This window comes from Accipiter gentilis, chromosome 17, assembly GCF_929443795.1.
Source record: "Accipiter gentilis chromosome 17, bAccGen1.1, whole genome shotgun sequence".
Lineage (NCBI taxonomy): Eukaryota > Metazoa > Chordata > Aves > Accipitriformes > Accipitridae > Astur > Astur gentilis.
Window position 1 is genome coordinate 3,547,103 of NC_064896.1, and position 24,205 is coordinate 3,571,307.

The following is a 24,205-nucleotide window of genomic DNA, read 5'->3' on the forward strand; positions in this document are numbered from 1 at the left end:
CTGGTATTAACCTTTGGTTTAACACTGAATAGGACACTCCTGTATCTACCAGAAAATGCACCTCTTGTCCTAGTTTCCCTAGCTTAACTTTAACCAGTGGATCCGCTAGGGTGGATTCCCCTGGGCCCCCTCATTGACCAGAGGTAACATTGGCTATGGCAGCTTGTGCTCGACTCAGCTTAGGACATTGTCCTTTCCAATGGCCTATTTCTTTACAATAAGCACATTGATCTGATCTTAGGGGCTGGCGTGAGCCTCCCCTCCTTCCAATTCCCCTCCCATGAAGGGAGTTGTCCTGCTTTCCCAGCGCAGCTACAGCTGCGGCAATAGTTTTTCCCAATTTTTGTCTCTCATCCCCCTCTCTGTTCCCATACGTTCTCCAAGCTTCCTCCATCAATTTCTCTAAGTCCCTTATCTCAGGCTCTTTCAGTTTCTGAAGCTTTTGCCTTATATCTTCTGAAGATTGTCTTAGAAACAAAGAGATTAACTGTTGTCTTCCTACATCAGATAAGGGATCTAATGTAGTAAATTTCCGCATAGCTGCTCCTAACCGATCAAGAAACTCTGTGGGAGTTTCAGTCTGACCTTGTTTTACTGCATACAGACTTGACCAATTGACTGCTTTCGGTATCGCATTTTCGATACCAATCTTTATCCATTCTTGATATTTTTTCAACAATTGGTAATCATTATTGTCATTAGGGTCCCAATTGGGGTCTGTTCTTGGTATGTGATTATCTACTGTACCAGGTAAAACCCCAGCAGTTATTTGAATTTGGACCTGAGTCCGAGCAGTCTTTATTATTAATTGCTTTTCAGTTTCAGTTAAGGCATCTAACATCAAATCGATATCTTTCCAATCTGGATCTTGATTTTTAACTATTAACTCAAATCTTTTAGCAACTCCCTCAGGGTCATCCTGATATCCTTTTACTGTTTTGGTCCATGAATCTAAATCATTCATTGTAAATGGTACTTTAATCCTTGCAGGACCAGTAGCTCCTATTGCCTGTGTTAAGGGAGCCTGGATTACTGGACTGACCTTACGCTGGGTGCAAGCTGTAATAGGAGTAAAACCTAAATCTCTCGTGCTCGTACCTTCATCAGGTTCTTTTGCACCCATATTGTCAGTAAAATTACCTTCTATGGGTGTTGGTGGTAGTAAGGGTGCTGGAAAAACAAAATCTTCTATTCTTTCCTCAGTTTCCTTTAATTTTACACATCTTTGTCCTATACTACATGCCGAACAACATCTCTTCATCTTCCCTGTAGTCCTTTTCTGCTCCTTTTCCATTGCTAACACAAAAGGATCTTGTGGGGCCAAATTAATGCCACATTCTTTCTGCCATTCTGAATGATTTCTTAAAGTGAAAAACATATCTGCGTACATCACCTCATCCCATTTTCCTTCTCGTCTCAAAAACAACATCAATTGTAACAAAGTGTTATAATTCAATGTCCCATTAAAGGGCCATTTCTCATCATCATCTAACTTGTATAAAGGCCACCACTGATTACAATATTTTATTAAAGTTTTCCTATCCACGCTTCCACCTGGTGGTCCCCCTATCTCTTTCCAGTGATCCAAAATACAGCCTAAGGGGCTCTTTTTCAATATTCCACAACTTTGTTTACCTCCCATATTACTTGTTTTGATTTTTACCTTTTCAACCACAAACAACCTTAACTGTATATGTAGCCTGTTCCCTCTTGTCCCAGGGAGTCCAAACCTGACACTTAGGGTATTCAATATCCTCTCCACAATCTATTTGCAACCCCTGTTTGCACCATACACATTCCAAGATCTACAAGGGCATACACTTGTTTCCTGGATGTAAAAGACACCATTCAAATACCCCCATTTATGTGATGCACCATACAGGGACTTTCTTACACCAACACAAAATGATTAAAACAATCAAACTTAAACTTGCAATTGTAATGCTAACATATCAATTCAAGTGCCAAATCATCAGTGAGTCACACTTTGTTCTTCTCTGGCTGTACCCCTTGCAGAGTTACAAAACTGCGGATCAGAACTCCACACTTGCTTTGCAGCTCAGCTGCGTCTCGTTTACTCAAACACTCAACCCACGATTTTAGTTATTTCAATTTGCAATCCAAAGACCAAAATCCACAAACAATATCTGTAATTCAGTTCCAGTAGTGTTTAGCACATTCGGTAACCAAAAACGTCAAAACCAAATCCAAAACACAAACAAAAGCACACGAGTGGGTAGCAAACTTGAAGCACAGGGGGTATACAAAAGCATACAGAGTGTACCAAAATAAAAGCACCCAAACATATACCACACCAAATGTATACCAATGGTGCTAGCTACCTGGTATATGCTATCATGCATAAGTTTACCTTATGACTTATGGACAGCTTTTCAAATGACCAGTCCCAAAATAAAATAAATATAAAAGCATGAAGAATACCTTCACTCCTTTAGATGGTCCTTGTCTGCTCCCGCAGTGATCCGAATGAGGCGAGGAGTCCCTCCGGGAAATCCCGGGGGTACCCTAGGGAGTCCTGTTCTCAGCGGGTCCTGCAGCCGAGCAGAGCAGGTCCCATCTGGGTTGCCAGATTGATTCAAAGAAACTAACTCAATAGTCTGATTAACTATTAAGTAGGTATTCTTTATTGGCAGCGCTGGGTGCACGGGGATCACTCCCCCTATCGTGCACACCATCGGGCCTAATTGTGCAGGTTAAGTATGTGTTCTACATACATATTCAGTAGATTTCCGAGAAGTGTTATACATATTCATTAGTTTTCTGGGGAACTATTAGCATATGCAAATGACCTTTACGCAGGCACATTGAAGGTCTCTGGTTGTCTCCAGGAGTCCTCTGGTGGTCTTCCATGGTCTTCCTCACTTGTCCGCTACTTGACCCTCCTCAGGGGATTCTGCGCAGTATGGTCCTTTACATGTTTTGATACATCTTATCCTAAAGAATGCGCGTTAGTCCCTAAAACGATGCTTGTTAGTGCTCTTATTATCCAAGTTTTCATTAGTGATGTAAAACCATATGGCTAGTTTAAGCTAAATTATCTACAAGGATGAGAACAAAGGCAGTAGTTCTTATCTTTTCTGGCCCTATCTATTCAAGCAAGGCCTCTCCTTGTGCCTTTTCAACAAGATTGTAAATTCATCAAACAATTAAGTTTTGTGATTGCTTATGGCTCCCTCTGTTTGATATATCAGTCCTTGACAAGTACCAGTCTCTGACAGGCTTAATCCTTGACAAACACCAGTCCTTGGTATGTAAAGTTACAGAGAGATAATCAAGATGAGCTAGATCATTAAGCAATAAGCCGTTCGTTCTCTGTATCAGCTGCTCCTGGAGGCAGCTCACATCTCGCTGCAGCCCAGACAGTCTGCCCATGAGTAACTCAGGGGCATATGGTGCCATAGGCTTTGGAAAAAGTAGTCTTGTGTTGGGGCCATTGAAAAAAACTAAGAGGGTTTCAAAATCATTATTTGAGGGAGTGAAGTAGCTCCTTTTGAAGGTATCTCAGATTGTGATGACAGGGGATCAAGAGTGAACCCCAGGACTGAGTCTGTGCTGTGTCTGCAGGACGTAGCAGGCACTCGAGTGCTTCTGTACATGTTAGGGTTACTGTAGCTGTGGTTTCTTCCACTGCAGGAGAGGAAACCTGCCAAAGGTTTTAGCAGCTGAAATGTCAAGCATGGGTAATTCTCTTTGTCTGCAAGTTTTGGATGTTCTGGGCTGCCTGCCCTTTTGATTTAAAAAATACCCTTTGAGTTCCTGCTTGAACTCTGAATGACACAATTTACTGTAGCATTCAACTGGTTTCCTGGTGCGTTTCAGTGAAACAGTTTCTGCACAAGTACAGGATTAGCTTATGGGTGACGTTTCCTGCTCCCCTCCTGCTAAATGTGTCAGCCTGACCCCAAAACCAATTCTGAAAGTCAAGATGCTTTTTTGCAGTATTTGAAAGATAGGGAGGAAAAACTGCCAGACCTTGTGTTATCCTTGATCTGAATTGAAAAGTACATTGCTGTTCTGCTCCCCAGACAAGGAGCACATTTGCAGCCAGTAAAATGCTGTTTCTAAATCTCAGTGACATGTCATGACTTAAAAACATCTACGCACTGAGATGAGATGATGTTTTAGCAGACATAAACACACTAAAGATAGAAGCAAAGCAAAAATCTGCTGATGTGCATTGTAGGAGAGATGTTTGAGATAATTAGTGGAATTTCAAGGCTTAAGTGTTTGGTTACAGCAGACATTGTTGCCTTCTATCTAAATGAAAGCCACTAAAAGGACCTTAGCCATAACATTGTGCCAAGAAATACAGAGCAAAGGGAGGAAAACAAATTAATCTCAGCTTGGTTTGTGAAAACATACAATAAAGAACATGAACAAAGGTCTGGACTTAGTTATGTCAACACATCTTGTATATTAAAACATACCATGTCTTTTTCAATAACACTGCATAATGAAGTACAGATTTCTTAGATGCAGCTTCTCCTTGGAGTACTTACCTCTGTCCTGTTAGTGCCTGAAGACCCTATGATGGGTCAGAACCCTGTAATAGTAGGTGCTGGGCAGTAAGAAACCAACTTTGTTTTAAATGGTTTACAGATAAAGGAGAAAAGAATAATTTTTCCATTCTGTAGCTAAAAATGCAGGGTACCTCAATGAACTCAAGGTATCTGTCTATACTGATATAAAGAACGAACTGCTAATTGTTCAATGATTGTCTCTCTATAACTTTACATACGAGACAAAGACTGGTGTTTGTAAGAAGGAACCACGAACAATCACAAAATCTTGTCGAGAAGGCACAAGTAGAGGCCTTGCTTGAATAGATAGGGCTAGCAAAGATAAGAACTCCTGCCTTTGTTCTCGTAACCATATGATTCTTGTAACACTGCTTACCAAAGACTGGTGTCTGTCAGGGATTAAGCTTGTCAGGGACCGGTACTCCTCAAGGATGGATGCGTCAACCAAGGAAGTGATAACAAGAACTGAAATATAGGTCTAAGATAAGGCGTATGAGAAGCAATCATAAAACTGTTATAATTGCCTAGTAAGAAGAGAGCATGCGTAGATGACTAAAGTTCATCTAAAGGACAGAAGAGGAAGATAGAACCCCTGAAGAAGTAAACGACTACCAGAGACAAATCTGAGCATGCGCAATGATGATATATACATTTTAGAATTGCTGACACAAGCCTTTTTAATTACTCCGCCTCACTTATGCGTATGTATGTTTTTGTATTGAATAACCCTATGAATATGTATATTTACATTGTATAAATTTCTGGTAAATTGTGCAACGGTGTGCACGATAGGTGGAGCAATCCCCCGTGCAACCAGCACTGTCAATACAACCAGCACTACTTAATAGTTAATCAAACTATTGAGTTAATTTCTTTGAATCAATACCTCAAAAGAAAAACTTTGAATGTTCATATGTTGTTTTTAAGTACTCCCCACTCCCCCCCTGCCCTGGTGTTGTTTAAACTGAATTAACTGCTTTCCATTTTCTTTTGAGATTCCTTTTTTTTTTTTTTTTTTGGTCCCTAATGCAGTCTACAGTGCTTGACTGACCCCTCTGTGGTGGACAGGGAGCGGGATCTCTCTTAAGTGTGTGGGTTTCTTGTGTATATGTAACTTTCATTCAGCCTGTACACGGTAAAGGCCAAATCTCCTGGGTTTCGGTGTAAACGATCCCTTGAGGCAAAACAAGAGTGTGCGAATGGAAACAGGAACAGCAGCCAGTGCCAGGGGCTCTGCAGTTTTGAATCCCTTCCCACAACAGCAGTTTTAAACCTGTGGAAGCTTTTCCCTTCACTCATTTCCCCACCTTGTGACATAAAAAATCCCTCTAAACTGTTTCTAATAATTTAAATTTAAAAAATTAGTTAATTTAAAGAAGTGCAGGTGTGAGGTATGGGCCCGACAAACTCGAGATACTCCATTTGGCGATCTGAAAGCTGCAAGGGATCTCTGTGAGGGTGATGCAGGGAATGACACTAGGCCTAGTAGATGTAGAAATAGAACGTATGTTTAGACTCAGTGTATTGCCAAATAAAGGACTCGGGAATTTGTCAGAAGGTTAACGACTGTCTCTATAAGTTGATTTACGTAGACAAGCCAAGGACATAAAGCACAAGATTCCTGTGTCTGTAACATACAATAAGATAACATGTCCTGTTTGAGGAGGTATTCTATTTGATAAGGAAACATGTTCTGTCTCTTGTGATGGCTGACCCAAAAGCTAGTGATAAGCAGAGAAGTTGTTTGTGGGGCCCATAAGGGGATCGTACTGCGCAAACTCATACAACAAGGGTCAAACAGCGGACAAGTGAGGAAGACTATGGAAGACCACCAGAGGACTCCAGAAGACCACCGAAGACCTTCAACGCGCATGCGTAAAGTACATTTACATATGCTAATGACTTCTCGGAAAAATCAATGAATATGTATATTATTTCTCGGAAATTCTATGAATATGTATGTAAAACATGTATTTAACCTATACAATTAGTCCCAGCCGGGAAGCTCGTTTGGAGGAGCTATCCCCCGTGCTTCCAGCGCTGCAATAAAGAATACTTAACTCCATCACCGAATGCTCATTTCGTGAAACAATCGCTGGATTTTGCTCTTTGTTCGCTGTTCAGCCAATCCCCGCTCCTGGGGACCTCTTACAGCCGGAGGGTGTTGTTTTTTTGTTAATTATTTTACCTCTTTGAAGCCCCAAGCGGCAGCTGGCACGGCCACCCCGCCCCCCCCCCCCCCCCTTTTGTTGTGCTAATTCCCGAACGAGGGCGGGGGGAGGAGCTGGCTGCATGGCCGGGGGGTTGGGGACCGCAGCCCCGGGGACCCTCGGGCCGTGCCGCGGACACCGTCGAGGGGTCGGCCCCAGGACAAAGGGCCCCGGCCCCGGGACAAAGGGCCACGCTCCCGAGCTGCCCTGCGCTGAGGAGATTCAAATGGCGGCCCCGCCTGCCCTTGGCGGCCAGTCTGCCCCGTTTCCTCCCGGCAACAGGCGGAGCTTGGCTCGGATTGGCGGAGGGAGTAGGCAGCGCGCTCCTATTGGCTGTAACAGGATGGCCTGGGGAGGGGGGAGGAGGGCGAGGGTGTTATACGGAGTAGGGAAGCGGCCGCCATTTTGTGTGGGGGATAGAGGGGCAGCGGCAGGAGTTGGTGGAGCAGTTTGGGTTGTGCTTTGCGGGGGGGGGGGGGGTGTCGGAGAGTGACGGCGGAGGAGCAGCGGGGTCTGTTCCTAAAGGCCCGTGTGTGTGTTTCTGTGCTTGTGGGCGAACGAGACGGACAGAAGTCGGTAAGGGAGGAAGCGGGGCGGGAAGGGCCGGGCTCTGTCGCCGCCATGTTGTGCTCGCTGAGCTGTTCCATTGTTGGGGAAGTCGGGACGGGGGTTCCCGGCTCCCCGCCGGGTCAGGCCGGACGAGGGACCGCGGGGGTGTAGGTAAGAGAAGAACATTCGGAGACGAACAGATGGAGCTCCGGCAAGCGACGAGCTTGAGGGCTGCCCCGGTGGGATCAAACAGCAGCTTGGATTGTGCTGATGACGTTATCTCGGCCCTTAGTTTTAGTCGCAACGAGGTGAAAGCTGAAAATAAAATGGGCGGCTCTTCCTGGAGCTTTTGGGGAGAGATGGACTGGGGGTGGTGATGACTCTGAAGAGTGATATATCGATTAAGGGGAGTAAACAGATTGGAGTGCCTTAAGATCAAAATATTTTTCAAAAGCTTTCAGGAGAGGACGAGCCATGGGCTAACAGGAAATTATTGTAAGAGTTAATAAGGAATTGTTTTGCTAACGAAGGTGAAAAAAAAACAGCTGACGGAGTAGAAATGGAGCTCTCTTGTAATGGCTGGAGGAGGGTTTGGGGGTGCGATTGGTTCCGTAGGAAGCGTTGGGACACTTCGGGTCGGTTTCTGTACGCAGTAATTCGGGGTGGTGCTTTCCTGTTCTGGTGCCACAAGAGTTAGGCGGGTGAGTTCTCAAGGGGTATTTTTCAGGGAGGGTTTCTTTGTACTCAAGAGTGACGCATTGAAGCGCTAATTCCCTAAGAGTTCATCCCAAAGTGTTTTCCGTTGTGTTTGACTTTTTTTTTTACCTATTAAAAAAAAGATGAGGTTCTTGCCTGTGTATGAAAATGCTTATTAAGACTATATATAGAGAGAGCACGATAAAAATGCTATTCTTTTTGAAATACCAAGTATAATGATGGAAGTTTATGTAGGTAGTGTAAGATGAATACTACTGTGTCTTTTGGTTGTAGGTTTTTTTTTGTGTGTTCTTTTTTTTAAAGTTGAAGTATATTGTCATCTTTAACAAATAAGAGACACAACTGACTATGAATTGTCTGAATTATTTCAGCTTTTTTTTTTCTTCCAAATCTGAAAAGAAACAATTGTTTCCTTAACCTGAATTCGAACTTTATTCTCATTTATGCAGTTGGGACTTCTCCCTTGGAGCTTCTGTGCCGAGAATCCGATGTTGGGCTCGGCTACCTGGCTGAATACAGCAGATCAGCCCATGAAAACTTCTATTCCTAGCCAAAGGAAGGAGTCCAGCAAAAGGCAGCACCTACTCTTTCAGGCTTGGAAGCAAGAAAGGGGGCAGGAGTTGGAGAGTGTGGAATCTGAGAAGACAACTGAAAGGTAAATGGGGGTGGGAGAGGAATAATATACTGTAGGAGAGTCAGCATGAAGGTGCCAAGTACTGTGTGATAGTACCTGGCTGGCTGCTTTGGCAGTTCCTACAAATGACTGTTTCCCATTTGAGGTTGTTTTCAGTTCATTTGGGGTTTACTGGAGTAATTCTAGGACTTACCAGAAAGACTGGGGAGTGGCTTTATCAGTGCAAACTTTTCGCAGATAGTTAGGCGTAACAAGCTTGGTTTAAATGTCTTCAGGATTAAATACTAACATCTTACATTTGGCACTGTATTTGGTGAGCAACATGCCTTTCACATTCTTCCAGTAATGCCTTTTTCTGAGGAGAAAAGAAGTGGCATATTTAGTAGTTGGGCTGCCTGGAGGACCAGCGTTTTCATAACTAGGTAGACAAAAGTGTGACTGTTGATAAGGGGACCTGGGTACAGTTCCTGAAGGATGGACTGGTATACGACGTGCTGCTCAGCCATTGTAGAGTTGGTAATCTCCTGCTTGGAAGATAGGCTGCATTATAATTCAGTTATCATGAGTGTGCCAGCTAAGTTTTAGGTATTATTGGTGTCCAGTGAAGGAGAAAAAACACTACTTTAAATTGATACAAGCTTTGGTTAGACTGATTTCAGTCCCCTTGCTTAGAATCTAAAAATTCTCTAAAATACTTGTTGGTTTTGGTTTTGTTTTTTTTTTTTTTTAAAAAAAAAAGCTGTAATGCAAACTCCACTTACTTTTTCCCCTGTTTTTACAGGTGACATTTAAGTTGAAGATGGGTGGTGGAGAAAGATTCAACATTCCAGTTCCCCAGTCTAGAAATACCACCAAGAACCATCAACAACTTAAAAACAGGCAGAAGAATAAAGACCAGAATTCGCAGATGAAGACCTATATGAAGAAAGAAAGAGGACATGGATGCAACTCATCATCTGGTGCATGGCAGGCCATGCAAAAAGGGGGAAAGAACAATGTTCATTTCCCCAATAATCAAAATTGGAGTCCTACTTTATCAAATCGCAATCTGTTTTTCACACCTCAAACCAATCAGAACTATGCTGGAGCAAAATTTAGTGAGCCACCCTCACCAAGTGTTCTTCCTAAGCCACCAAGCCACTGGGTACCTGTTTCTTTTAAACCTTCTGATAAAGAAATAATGACATTTCAGCTTAAAACATTACTTAAAGTCCAGGCTTGAGATGTAACTCTTCATCTTTTTGAAGTTATTTAAATTTACAGGGTTTTGAATTTGAGAATTCCAGGTGCACAGGCATACAGAAATAGATGTTCTTGCTGCATGTAGTTAGTCACTTGGAAGAGAAGGGGGTAGAAGTTTACATTCCCCTAATGTTTTACCTCAAAACTTGTGTGCTGTGTTCACTTAACTGTGAAATGGGTATTTTCTCTATAATCAATCTAATCAAATCCTGAACAGTCACCATTTATTCGAAGTGTAAATGGGACTGTCTCCCAAAATTGAAATTGCGACTACTCTTTGGTATGGTATCAGAAAATCAGCTTCTACCTAACTTAATGCAGCATTAACTGGAAAAAGATGCACTGAAAGCTTTAGTCGGGTACCTTGCTGCTTTGCAAACTTGCGTAAAATTTGCTAGGTAAATAAAAACTACAGAGCAGACCTCCACCTAGGCACTAGGTCAATCACAGATTATTCTCGTTCATACCTGTGAGCTTTGTTTGGCACTCTTGAATTTGAGGACAAGCATTTCAAGCCTGTGACTAAAAATTGAGATCTAGGAAACGCACTGGTGCATGTTCTTGAAAAGATGGAAGAACACATCAAGCAAATCTGTAATTGCCTCTCCAGCTATACTTCAAGTCAGACTGTGCCAACTAATGACACTGCATTGCCAGATGACTGCCAAAAAACCTGTAAAAAATCCTTTGTATTCCGATTGCACTGTTGAGTTCTAAAATACATTTTTATACCCAATTTTACAATTGTGAAAAAGGTGGAGTAGTTAGTTAGACTGGTCTTAAATTGGTTACCCTGTAATATTGTTTTAAGTTACAGTAGCTTGTGGCAGGTATTAAAATGTTTTCATAGGGAAGACAGAGCCATGTAAATAAAATGTAAAACTTTGTAGCATATGTAAATTTATGCTGGGCTTTCCTGCACAGAAGTATTTTTAGTACAAAACTGCTGAATGTAAGATGACCATGTTGAGTACATGGCATGATATAAAAAAAGATATTTTGTTTAAAAAAAAAAATCAAAGACATTTGTGGCTGTGCCCTTGCACTTAACATACAGTGAATATGCACGTCTTACTTGGTTGTGAGCTCATTTTTAAAGTAAACTCAGTGCAAAAGAAGCTTATTTAGAATTTTTAATAAAATAAAAAAAACTAAAAAAAAAAAAAAAAAGCTGCTCAAGTTTGAGATATTCATGTTCTGAATGTATAGGAGAGGTGTGTATTGAATGATGAAAAAAACACTAAGGTGTTCAAAATCAAATTGGGTGTTTCACAAGAAATGCAAATGGCTGAGTTTGGGTGTTTGATAAAACTGAAGTAAGAATTTTGTGTTTCTAAAATGCATCAATACTACAACGTAACTTTGTCCCAGTATTTGCTAGAATATGTCAACTTCAGAACAGGGACAGGGGCAGTTGCCAGCACGCAGCTTTCAGTGCTATCACAAGTCAGTTGATCCTGTAATAGAAACAACTGAACTGTGATAACAGACTCCAAGGTTATTTCAAAATACAGTAATTACTAAAAAAGTGCTTTAACTTGAAAGGGAGTTTTGCAGATTGTGAAATGTTCTTTGAGATGTCTTTCTGTACATTCAAAATGCATTGGCAGCTGGTTGAATGTTTACAAATCTGTTGCTCCAAATAAGACGGAATTGGCAGTCTTTAAACTTGTATCTTTATGACCTGGACCTTCACCAGTGTATGAGCTGTTAATCCCAGTTACAATTGTGTATACTCAACTTCAAATTGTCAATTACTAATGGTGTATGTACAAATTGGAAACAACAAAAATTTAAATAAACTAAACTTTTCACCCCCTAGAAGCATCTATGTATTTTCAGATGGAAATGGAAAAAGTGGGATTACATAATTTTGGCAGCTCGAGGAGTTTTATAAAGCTCTGACACTTCAGCATACCAATTAATGTATTTAAATGCCCCCTTTCCTATCCTTAACTGGCAAGAAACTCTTCACGGTTAATCTTTACCTGGTAGAATCGGTAACCTGGGAGCCCCAGGCACAGGTTCTGTACGCCTCTGCAGGCCGAGTGTCAGAACAAGCTGGAAATCGCTTCACAACGAAAAGAGGTTTCTTGAACTACAGCCCTCTCATTTGTGCCTTGCCCATGATGTGTGAACACAAGGCTGGAAAATTAAACACTAATGTTACTCAAAAACCCAAACCAGCACCTGCTAAGGGGCTGGTGGGCTCTGCCCAGGAAAGTGAGACACACTAGTCTGAGTAGATGCAGCTTAAGCTTAGCCGGGTACAGTTGTGATCAGGCTCTGCTGGCTCAGTGCTCTGAGCTACAGGGAACTTCCTCAGGTATACAGAGCTCAGTGATCAAATCTCCAACAGACTACAGCTGTATTAATTAAGTCAGAAGGTGCTCTCAAGTTATAGTCAAAACTTGTACATTTTATTCCCAATTCACAGGGTTATTTGCACAGATGGAACACAAAACTCAAGAAGAAAGGATGTGTATGAATAAAACATTAGCATCTTTTGATCAAACACACTACAGGGTACATAGTCTTCCCTTCCTATAATAGTCTCATCAGTAAGAGCATCTTTAGACAAATATTATAGCAATGGACTACAGACTTTTTAAGCAAGTTACAAGATAAATGGAGAAAACCAGCAATTATTAATGGGTGATTATGTCCTAAAAATGTGTAAATTTATCCCTTTGTACTTCAAAATGTTAATCTGCAACATCCCTGCCAAAAAATCAAGTAGCAGTGCTGCAATGTATATCAATCCAATTACCCTTCTCTGAACATATTTCAAGCTGTTACCCCAGACTAAACAGTAAGAAAGAAAAAAAAGCTCTTTCCAAGAAGAGAGCTCAAAATAACATTTAAATTGAAAATTTCCACTTTGAATAAAGCCATTATACTGTACATTTAAACATCTTTAAAAGACATAGAAAGGATAACATTTAGCTTTCAGAGACCAGTCTATCATAGTCCCTAATTTAAACACCCAGCTACTTAACAACTAAATTTAAGATTTTTAATTATCAGTTGGGTGCATGGACTTTTGGTGAAAAAGAAGTTCCAATAGAGCCTTCTATTACTGCTGAGATAAATCAATACGCTGCAGATATTTTGGAGCACAGCCATTACTTTCAGCAGAATTTTTACATACTACTTCAATTCTACAAATTTTGCAGGAATGACAAAATCTAGTTTACCACAGAAAAACATAATTCCCACCGTTCTTGAGACTCCAAAAGAAAGATGCCTATACATAATCTTTTGTAGCCTGCGTATGTTCTTGCATTCCAGCTGTGCATAACCTGCAGGTAGCTTGCACAAGACAGGCTACTGCTTTTTTTAGAGCAGGAGTAGGACACCTGCATCAAGGAAGGGAGATGTTATCTAGATGGGCTGTGGCTTGACTTGCATGAATGCATAAACATTCCCTGCCCTTTTGGCCACATCCTGCTAACTCGTCCCCAACTGAAAGGCCCACAGAACAGCTTCTTCACAATTTTTCCATGGGAGCAAGAACTAGGACAACATCTTTATTCATGCACTCTTGAAACATCGTGGGTTTGTGTTCGGCTTTTCTGGCTTGTTCATATACACAAGTCAAGTCAAAGTTTAGTCCTACCTCTGGGAGAGAAAGAAAGAACCATCAGAACTGTCAGATACTACATTATACTTGCAATGAATTGGATTTTCAAAACAAAAAAAAAAATTTAAACTGTGCTATACATCAATGTTGAGGCACACAATATAAGGACATGCTGACAATATCATTAAGGTACAATTACTGTTACTCTGCAGTCTCAAATTAGAACCTCAGCCTGGACACAAAGATGTTCTCCTCCCTCCTCCCCACTGATCCAGCTGTAATTCTGGCTGGACTAACGTGAATATTAATTACAGCAATTCCTTTCCTTACAGGTTGCTGACAAAAACATAACCACACTTTTGCATGCCACAGTCGTGGAAAAAAGTGGACCACTTAAAAGTGGACCACTTTTAAGTAGGATTTTAGTCCTACTTCCTATCCTTCCTATAGTCATGAAGACTATGCTAATTTAAGCAAGCTGAAAAGGGTGGGGTTTTCTGCTGTTACAAGCAGAAATCTACAAGACAATCACAGCTCATCTAACAAAGTTTAAAGGTGGGTTTATCAAAGCAATTAAGTGCTTTTCAGAGTTGTTTTCCTTCAGTGGCATAAGAAGAACCAGTCGTATATACCAAAAGTGCCAGGAGGCAGCTTGATTTCTAATCGTCATCAGCAAAGTTTTACCACTTTCTAGAGAACCACTGCTGGTGCAATTTTTGATATGGCAAATATAAATCGATAAGATGATACTAGAAATTTGGTTCTATATGAATCTTCAATTGCTGATTTTAAGTAGTTCATTACCTGGCTAATAATATCTGAATTATAACCATACGGCAGTCCATCCAGCAATAATGGAAGTTAATGGAAAAGAAATTTCAATATATTAGACTAAAACATATGCTTATCGTTCTCATTTTGTCTAGTACCCCTTTAAAAATGTGAAATGATATTTATTCAGACATTAAATGATAAATTCCTGACTTTACTGAAATACCATAGTAAGGATTTTACTCCATAAGGGATGCATAGCTCTAACTCCTAACCATGCTCTGGAGTCAAATTCTAAAGCTACAATAATTCCAGTGGATCAGTATTTCCTTCATTTTTTTATTACAGCATGTTTGCTAAATTTACAGCAAGCAGAAAATAAGCTGGGTCTTTAGTTATTTTGATCAAAACATTGATGTTTTAAAGGTAGTACACAATATTTGTTAAAAAGAACATATAAAAATACCTTTTTAGAAGCCTCTATAAGAAAGGAAATACAAAGTTTAATCCCACAACTTTCCTCTGCTAGAGCTGCACGCTACTGCTACAGTTTTAAATAGACTTTTTGCTGTTTTTAAACTATACATCCAGGAAAGTCTACAAAATTAAAGGAACGTGCATATAAATGATTGCATAGCAGAACATGAACATTAACTGCAAACAGTAAAGAAAAAGTTAGAAATACTATCAAATGTACAAAGATTCTAGGATCAACCCCCTAAGCACGTTCCACTGCCAATATTTAAAAGCCATCTGCATTTCTTTAAAGGCCCTGCTGAAAACACTAAAACCAAAACCTAAAACATTCTCTAAAAAGGAACTTTTTGAAATCAATGTCTTTATATGCTACTACATGACAACAAGGAACACTAGGTGTTTGATGCTGGCTTTTGAAGGTAAATGGAAAAAACAATGACAAAAGCCATTTTCATAACAAAGTATCTTGCCTTCTAGAGAAATACTGGTAAGATTACACACTGGTTTTGTTATTTTTCACATTCAATTTACTAAATATACTGTATTAGTGATAAACTAAATAGCTAGAGATGCAGCTCTTGTTCATACCCAACTTCAAACATTTGTTCTTAAGTAAAATGAAATCTTGTAACCAAACCACTATCCATTCTGAGGAAGAAGTGATTCAGACTTGCTTGACCAAATACTTTTTTGATGTGTAAAAGCAAGCCTTTGTTATTCAGGAAGAGAGATGGCTACAGTTTTATACCTATGAATACACCAACTAACCACAGGAGTCATTGGCATAAGTTTAGTTCTTATATACTGTACACACACAACTCGAAACAATCTACTTGTATCTAACAGCAGGAAAACTAAGCAATTTTATGGTTAACTGCTCACTAAAATTTAGAATAGATACAAAAACTGCATAAAATATACACACAACCTAATATTTAGTTGCTCTGCCATTTGTTGAAATCTGAATTTAATTTTCCATTTCAAGGTGGTTCCCCCCCACACACACACATTTAGTACTAGCAGCCAGGTCAAAAGCAGTGAAGCCTCTATCCTGACAAGTCACGACACTGCACAATCTCTGAATGAGCTTCCAAGACCAACTCTCTCCCCATGTAGTACATGCAATGTTAGTACCATCTCTCCAGATGGCAGGGTTAAAGAGAAATCTCAAATATATCTCTCCATAGAGCTCCAGTTACCAACCTACTTGTGTCAGTGGGCATGGAGAACATAGAAGCCTGCCTTTGAACAATGGAAACATAAAATTGCCAGTCTGCATTTCACAGCAGTCAGTGTTGCACTACAGCTGTCCAGTTCTCTGTTTATATCACAAAGTTTAGCATTAAAGAACAAGTTAAACAGTTGGTTTAACTGTTCAGCACAAACTGGTACCAATTTCTCTACGGGTATGACATTTTTAATAGGACAATGTTGCAAGTTACGATCAATCAAGTCATCACCAATATCTAAGCATTAAAAATGCAACTCTTTACAAAAATATACATAGAGACACCACAACCAAATCAGTAGCTGCCCATGACATTTAACCAAATGGACACTCTCTCTCTCTCTCTCACTCTCTCAGTGGCTTCTCAACACTGTTTTAATTTTAACCATTGTCGGCTACAGGGAAAACTGACAAAGAAAATATTTTTTAGCACTGTTGCAACATCATATTCCTGATAATTTAAGTAAACTGAACTGTGTGTAAATGAATCTTACATGCCTAAAAACAACATGGATACACTGTTAGTGGCCACTGGACTTGGGACTAGTCCATGACCTTGATCTGGATTTTGACCTAGATCTAGAATGTGATCTTGACTGTGATTTGGATCTAGCTGGTTCTTTTTTTCTCGACTCCTTTTCATATCTTGAGCTGGACTTATAGTGTGTTTTAGAATCTGTTTTAGAGGTGCCTCTAGATTTGGTGTGAGATGCAGACCTAGACCGTGATTTAGCCTTCATTTCTTTCTTGGGCTGTGACTTGGATCGTGATCTTGAATTGGACTTAGATCTTGAAAAAGATCGATTGCGGTGTTTGAACCTATCAGAATAAAGGGGAGAGAGGAGATTTGAATGTAAAAACACTATTCTTAGACATCTAGTACATTAAAAATTGTTTACCGTTTTTTGCAGGAGAAACTTTTTTTAAAACCTATAGTTAAAGGAATACAGTGATCTAGTTTTCAATTTAAAGGGTGTAAAAAGTATTTTACCTATCATTGTCCGAATGGCTTCTGCTACGACGAGGTCTTCCAGTAGGTCTACTGCTAGAAAGGTACATCAGAAAAAGTAAACGGTGACAAATACTCATGTATGTATACAAATGCTTAATAAATTATTTTTCAAGCTGTGCATTTGCTTGTAATTATTCTTCAATGAAGCACAGAATCATTTCATTGAATATTTCTGATTTGATGTAGCATGCAAGGTAACTCCCACAAGTTACTCCCACAATAGAAAAAGATTATTCAAGATTTTAACAATTAAATAGTCAATGTGGTATTTCTCCTTCAACAGACTGCCGTGCAGTTGAAGCCAAATACACACTACACTTACTTTCTGGGACTATACGATCTTCTATAGCTGTAATCAAAAGAACGACTTCTAGACCGTCTCCTTTCGTAACTCCGACTTCTAGATCGCCTATATCTGTCATAGTCATCGTAACGAGAAGAACTGTATAGGTTTCTCCCTTCCTTGGCTTTCATTTGATTTGGTGCTGTAAAAAATAGCAGTATTTAACATGTTAAGTTAAAAAAGATGCTCTGCCTTCCCTTTAGTGACACTACTAATCCATATATTTGGTATTTAGCAGGAAGCCAAATTCCTGATTCTAGCAGAGAAGTTTATGAAAAGGACAGATGAGAGACTGCTGTATGCCATTTGCTTTTTGCTGCTTTAACCACTGGACAAAAATTAATGCAGCCTTATAGGCATTACAAATCTAGGAAAAATAACAAATATAAAAAACCCCAACCAAACCAGAAAACAGTAAGAAAAGACTAATGTTCCATAAAACCAGAACACAAAACTGGCTAAGGTGATTGCCAGCCACCTGGAAACTGGTGTGACAGGCCAAACCCATGACTGAAACATTCTAACATTCCTGGATTTACCCAAAGAGTGAAAGCTAACAGGGAATTAAACAGCCATTTTCTTGATTACACAGCACCACGCATTACACCTGATCCGATCCAGAGTCTTCTTTAATGATTAAAAGACAGCTTATACAGAAGCATCAATGGATGCCACACAAAGAGAAGTTTGATTCTAAAACTAACCCCCTACCAGTATAACAATGCACATTCACTCTGTGGCTTAGTTATTAAAACAATTAAGAAGAATGAATGAACTTATTAGTCTTCTGTTGTGTTTTCTCTCAGCAGCACAGCTGTCTTTCCTTTGTATTAAATCCCATTCTCATTCAAACCCCAAGAGCATGCTCAAAGTATTTTAAACACATCATGCTGTAATGAACACTATCCACACTAAACAGCTACAATTTTTACCTTTTAAGTGCTGCCGTTTACAAAACTAAAGGTAGATTTAGTTAATTTTTGTTCAGAAACTTATTAGAAATCCCAATGTTTATATGCTGGACAGAAACTTGCCCTTCAGAGTGTCCAATTTCCATTGACTTCAATAGAAGTTAATTGTGTGCATTTGAGGGAAACCTAGACAGTTAGGTTGTTTCTTTGGTAGCTTTAACTGAAAGATCTTTAAGGTGCTTTTATTCCCAAGCTGCATGCAAGTATTATAGTCCTGGTTTAGATCAACAAGTATGGGTTAGGTTTACCAACAGCATGTTTTATTTTTATATAGTATCTGTATCTATATATATATTATCTGTCTCTCCCTATATATATATATTAAGAATATGCATACGAGTAAGATTTAAAAGACATAAGTTCTCTTTACAATTATCTGTTCAGACAATGAGACTTCTGTTTCACCTTGAATTGAGATACCCTGAAATTCATTTTTATCCTGCAGCCAAATAAAAATGAAGACATTACCTCAATCCTGGAAACTGGACTGCACTGGGAAATGTCAACACAGAATCACTAATATGCTTTAACACAACATAAACATTTCAATACATTAAAACTGGGCTACTCATTTTGACAGGGAGAATTTTCAAGTCAAGCTTCCTTTGCAGAAACACATAGAGCTGCATAGAAAGCTCTTAAGAATTTTCATCTAGCAGCAAGAATCAGATTGTGGCAAGTGACTGTTGTACTTAGTTATCCGTTTTTAATTAAAATGAGTCATTAATAGTTACTGGATAAGAAGCAAAACATCCACATACTATTTGTATACAAGTAAGAACATATCACAACAATTAATAACACATGTAATATTGCCTGGCACTAAACATTAAGGCTAAAATCATAGTCTGATGAAATACACGCAAGGCACTTACTCTTCCGATCCCCCTGTGCAAACTGGATTTCTATTTGCCGACCACAAATCCACTTTCGATCCAAATTATGGAGAGCATCTTCTGCATCACGGACATCTTCAAATGTGGTGAGTGTTAAGGTACTTGGGAATTTGAGTAGTTTACAGATTTGGTATTTAAAATAAAATAAAAAATCAGTTATTTTCTAATTTTACAGGGCAGGGGTTGGTGTTTTGGTGTTGTTTTTTTTTAAAGTTCTTTTGGTCATGCTACAGTACATGCTAGTAAATTTTTTTTTTAATTAACCACCAGCTACCTGAGAACTCGTGCAATAAAATTAAAATCTCATAATATGAACATGAAGTTATCCATCAGCAAGCAGTTGCTATGTGATACTCTAACTTTTTTCTTCTCCCACTTGTACTTACGCAAGGAAAAAAACCTGGTATCCTTTTCAAAATACATTTGTTAATGATCATTCAGTTCTCTCCGCTACATTGACTTTACTAAAATTAAACCCTAGTTCTTAAGTTATGTTAGGCATACCAACAGTAAAAATTAACGTGTCTATTAATTTTAGAATTGGGATAAAGCTTTCCTGTTTTTCACCAACTGATTTAAAGTTTACATTATGTAATGCCACAGACATGTACACAGACCTTCAACAGTCTGAGATAAAAGCATACACTAAACCCCCTACACTATTAGTCAGGTCAGATGTTCAGTAACACAGACATTACTAATTTTAATCTGTGAGATTGATCACTACTGTAATTCACACACCTTCTTCCAGCTATCTGACCTGAAGGAACGAATTGCTTTTCTCCTTGTAGCAACTCAGTTCATCATCAGCATCATCTATGCAGGAAATAAACTATCATGTTGTAGGTATAGATACCTTGATAAACCAAGAACGAATGCACTTTCATTCAAGACCACAGTTACAGTAGCACTCACAAGAGAAATATTACAGGTTTTGTCAATGGACTAAACCAGAATCATTCATCAAATTACTGCTTACATGACAAACAGAAGAAAAACTGTTATTCTGTAGGATACATCAGGTATGACTCCTTTAATCTTGGCCACCATTCAACTTCATCTTGACCTTTAACTCTTTAAGTGCTTGTCAGAAGGACTTGTCATGAGATGCTTGGCCAAAAATGACAGATGGCTTTATCTTTTACTTTGAAAAACAACCTTTTCCCCCTTTTGTAGATAAAGCGAAGCTTTGTCTCCCATTATGGCTTGTCCTTCTTCCAGCTTTTCTTTATTTTTTCTTTTCCCAAACTCTCCCTTCTCTTCAAGCCTGATCCTTAAGAGGTCTTTGGCTTGTCTACTTGCCTTAATTGTTGAACTCTACTCTAAAGGTTCTTTCATGCTTTCTCTTTGGGGTCGCCATTACTGTACAGCTTTACATTCTGAGGCAACAACAGAGGACAGTAAATTAGGGGACAATATTAAAGAAAGAAGTTCACCTCATTTTTTATACAATCCGATTTTGATCAAGTGATTCTAGTTTCCATTTGTTAAATTAACAATGAATACCAGCCACAGTTGCTAAGCACAAGTTTACTTACATACCAGTGACAATAAAAACGTGCTAGACAATTTTGAGTCAGTGAAAAATTTTCATTTAAATCATATAGTATTAATTTCAGTGACATAAGCAAGCTTTTATATTACTGGACTTGATTTAAGTTTTGCAAAAAGGCAAAGAACAATTGAGAGAAGTTAATCTTCAAAAATAATGAAACACCACAATATAAGTAAGACACTTATTAGGTACAACACAAAAGTAAACTGCTTTTTCATTTAGATTTGTTACCTCTTACACAAACTTGAATTTCAAACTTCAACACCCCTCACTAATCAGCCATCTGAAGAAAGGATATTGAACATAAGCAAATCCTCTGGGACGACGAGTGTAGAAGTCAAGTGGAACGTATACATCAACTATAGGCCCATAACGACCAAATTCACGGCGCAAGTCTTCAGACCTAGAACATCACAAATATCTTATATGTTTTTTCACTATTTATGGTGTTACAAAACATCCACCAAATTAAAAAATAATAATTTTTCTTTCTTAAAAAAAATCTACAATCAATATGAGTACCCATCTTTTTGGAAGCAGTTGGTAGAAGATGAATGTAGTAAAACATTTTTGGGGAAAACAGTGTTTGAGCAGTTCATTGTTGAGCAACACACTAGGCTTTTCTGAAACACTCAAGACTAGGGATGCTTAAGATATATCCCGGCATTTTGAAACCAGTGTTCAACATAACCCTACAATAGAAGTGTAAACTGAGAAGTGACACATATTAGTCAATTCAATGCAGGATGTACTAGCAAAGGTTGGCAGAAAGCGAAAAGAAGGATCTAAGAATTATTGTTATTCAAGTACCTCACATAACTCTTGACAACAATTTTGCAACATGCAAACATCAACTGTAAGATCCAAATAAACAGTACGAGAATAAACCAGTCACACAAACTCATTTCCACAGAATAATCAATACTTACAACCACATCAAACAGAACAAAATTTGAGTGAGCAACCACTCATGCCCTTAGGACAGCTTTCCCAAAGAGTTGGCTTTAGAGAACTGAGCACAGAACTGTTCAACAGATCTGTAACTATACTCAGAACAATTACCATCTCCTCAACAAAGATGTTTCTTAATCACATCAGCTTCTTTACATGTATTTTTGTGTCATTTGAGGACAATAACCTGTATGAGAAAGATTGATGTAATACCCTATTTATGTGGTATGAAAGAGTTACTACTATTCATTTCTCTTTCTCATCAGCTGGGAAAGAATCTACAGTGCATATAGTCAATGATGGCAGAAGAGAACTATGACAACCAACATCAAGATCTCACAATGAAACCATCTCTAAGAAGAAGGTACCACCCACCTAATCACAAGCTTACGGTGAAAGCCTCAATAGGACCCACATTATTTCAAAAAAAGTTTGGAAATAATAGTCCTCTTTGACTGTTCTTATAGTAAAATAAACTACTGGAAAGAAAGTTTACGCAAAAAAAAATTAAAATGTTTAATTTGAAGCTATTTATGCATTTGATCACGATGTGATCAAATTCTTAATTCATTCCATTCCATCGTGCCCACCCTACTGTTATTTGTTGCACAACTTGGGTGCAAGCTGCCCAGGCAGCAAGTTAGCAAGTTAGAAAACTTGTGCTTGCCTTTTATACAGCTAGACCTTACAAGGACTTCCACACAAATTATACAATAATTAACAGCATAAGAGTGCCTCAACTCACATATGCATTCTATACTAACATGCTCTACAAATGTTTCACAGCTGATAACAAGCACGAAAGGAACGCGATAAACTGAAAAACAGAAATGGAGAAATCTAGCAGCTTACTAAAAACATCTAAGCAATAAATAAAAACCTGTGCAATACACGCTTTTTTAATTCTTTTAAATCCCTATGAAAAGTTATTCCACTAAGTGGCTGCACATATTTAGACCTTATGGAGTTTTGCTGCAATACAATTATTACAGAGAAAAAGCACGGTTCCCCCCCATACCGAGTGTCGTAAGAGGACACGGTACATAACAATTAATGCAATAACATTCCACCTGAACTGGCAGCAATTACCATACTAACGGAACCAACCACGCCACGAATTTTGCGGACACCCACCCACAGCAAACGCGCAGTTCTCTCCCTTCTAACAACAATCGCTGTATTTCAGAAAAGCATTCAAAACTCCAGCGGCTGCCGAGCATCGCTAAGGGGCACAGGCGGCTATCCCTGAAACGGGCACGCAAATCCCGCCTCGCTCTCCCGCTGGACAAGCTCAAACGCGGGTACGAGAGTTTCACTTTCTTCCGGCCCAGCTTTGTTCTTTCTGGACGTTGTTTTGAAACCGATCCTCGTGGAGAGGAGGGAAATAGAGCAGCATGGCGAGGAGGCAGAGGAAAATGGAGAAGGGCGCGGAAGGCAAGGCAGGGAGAAAGGTAAAGCAGAAGAAGGCAGCGGGCCGGCCTCTCGCCCTCCCCGCCTGCGGGAGGGCCCCGGCCCCCCTCCGGCGGCAGCCGCCCGCGCGGCCTAGCGAGCCCGCCAAAGCCTGCGCAGCCCCCGCGCCCCGCTGGCGCCCGCCCCCACTCACCGGGTGTCGTCGGCCACGTTCCGCACGAAGAGCGAGGTGTTAGGGGGACGCAGGTAGCGGGACATGGCGGCGGCGGCTGCGGGGGCGGGGGGAAGGCGCGGGGGAGGGAGCGAACGAGCGGCAGGGCCCAGGCGCTGCGGGGAGCCGAGCGGCTGAGGCGACCCTCCGGAGCTGCACGCAGCGCCACCGCCGCCCGCCCGCCGCCTCTCGCGAGACTTCCCGCGGGACTTCCGGCGAGAGCGCCGCGTGAAGAGGAAAACACGGTGGGGTAGGGGGAAAGACCGCCGGCGCCCAAACCGGTCTTGCCGTCACTGCGCATGCGCCTCTCCCTCCGCCGAGAGCGCGCGCCTGCGCGGAGCGCGCCCGCCCGCCGTCGCTCATAACCCGAGCGGGAACTTCCGCGCCCTCCGGCGCCGCCCGCGCATGCGCCTTTCTCCGGCGCCGCGGTCGCTCGCGTTTCCCGCCGAAAGAGGGAGAAGCGCGCGAGCCGTGCTGCCCGCGCGGGCAAGATGGAGGCTGGGCGGCCGCTGTGAGGAGAGAGGGTGCCTCCTGCCTCACGCCGTCACCTCTCGACGCCGTGGCTCGCTCCTGTGCGGTCGGCCGGCACAATCAAACTGGCGCGGCGGCGGTTTGGAGTGTCGGGCTGTAGGGCTCGCTGCTCGGTGCCCTTCCCCACGGCTCGAGGGATGGCTGTTCCGCGGCCCCGTTAACTGACAGCGTTGTTGTGTCCCCTGGGTTTTCATCGGACAGTTGTAGAGCAGCGCTGTTTTTACCAAAGCCGTTTGTGTGATGAGAACAACAAAGTAGGCGGGTAGAGAGATTATTTCTTAACGCATTAATGTGTGACTCACCGACAGGTATATAGGCAGATAAATGGCAGATCTGTGAGTGATTTGATGAAGGGTTCAATAAAGCAGCATGT

General features: G+C 40.6%; 2 protein-coding genes across 7 annotated transcripts; one reads left to right on the forward strand and one right to left on the reverse strand.

Moving 5' to 3' along the window:
* Positions 1 to 7,146: 7,146 nt before the first annotated feature.
* Positions 7,147 to 11,075, forward strand: PNRC2 (proline rich nuclear receptor coactivator 2). Its single transcript, XM_049821206.1, has 3 exons — positions 7,147 to 7,327; positions 8,467 to 8,672; positions 9,433 to 11,075. The coding sequence occupies exon 3, from the start codon at positions 9,451 to 9,453 to the stop codon at positions 9,871 to 9,873; it is 423 nt and encodes a 140-aa protein (XP_049677163.1). The 5' UTR covers positions 7,147 to 7,327; positions 8,467 to 8,672; positions 9,433 to 9,450; the 3' UTR covers positions 9,874 to 11,075.
* A 1,211-nt stretch (positions 11,076 to 12,286) lies between these two features.
* On the reverse strand, positions 12,287 to 23,529 carry SRSF10 (serine and arginine rich splicing factor 10). Of its 6 annotated transcripts, XM_049821191.1 has the most exons (7): positions 23,284 to 23,524; positions 21,026 to 21,132; positions 19,154 to 19,255; positions 17,287 to 17,449; positions 16,944 to 16,997; positions 16,670 to 16,771; positions 12,287 to 13,514 (listed from the first exon to the last, which is right to left on the reverse strand). In XM_049821191.1, the coding sequence occupies exons 1-7, from the start codon at positions 23,346 to 23,348 to the stop codon at positions 13,496 to 13,498; spliced, it is 612 nt and encodes a 203-aa protein (XP_049677148.1). In that variant the 5' UTR covers positions 23,349 to 23,524; the 3' UTR covers positions 12,287 to 13,495. The 6 variants fall into 6 exon arrangements, with proteins under 6 accessions (XP_049677148.1, XP_049677146.1, XP_049677145.1 ...); XM_049821189.1 differs by having other exon boundaries at positions 12,287 to 16,771; positions 16,944 to 16,994; positions 23,284 to 23,529; XM_049821188.1 differs by having other exon boundaries at positions 12,287 to 16,771; positions 23,284 to 23,526.
* Positions 23,530 to 24,205: the final 676 nt, after the last annotated feature.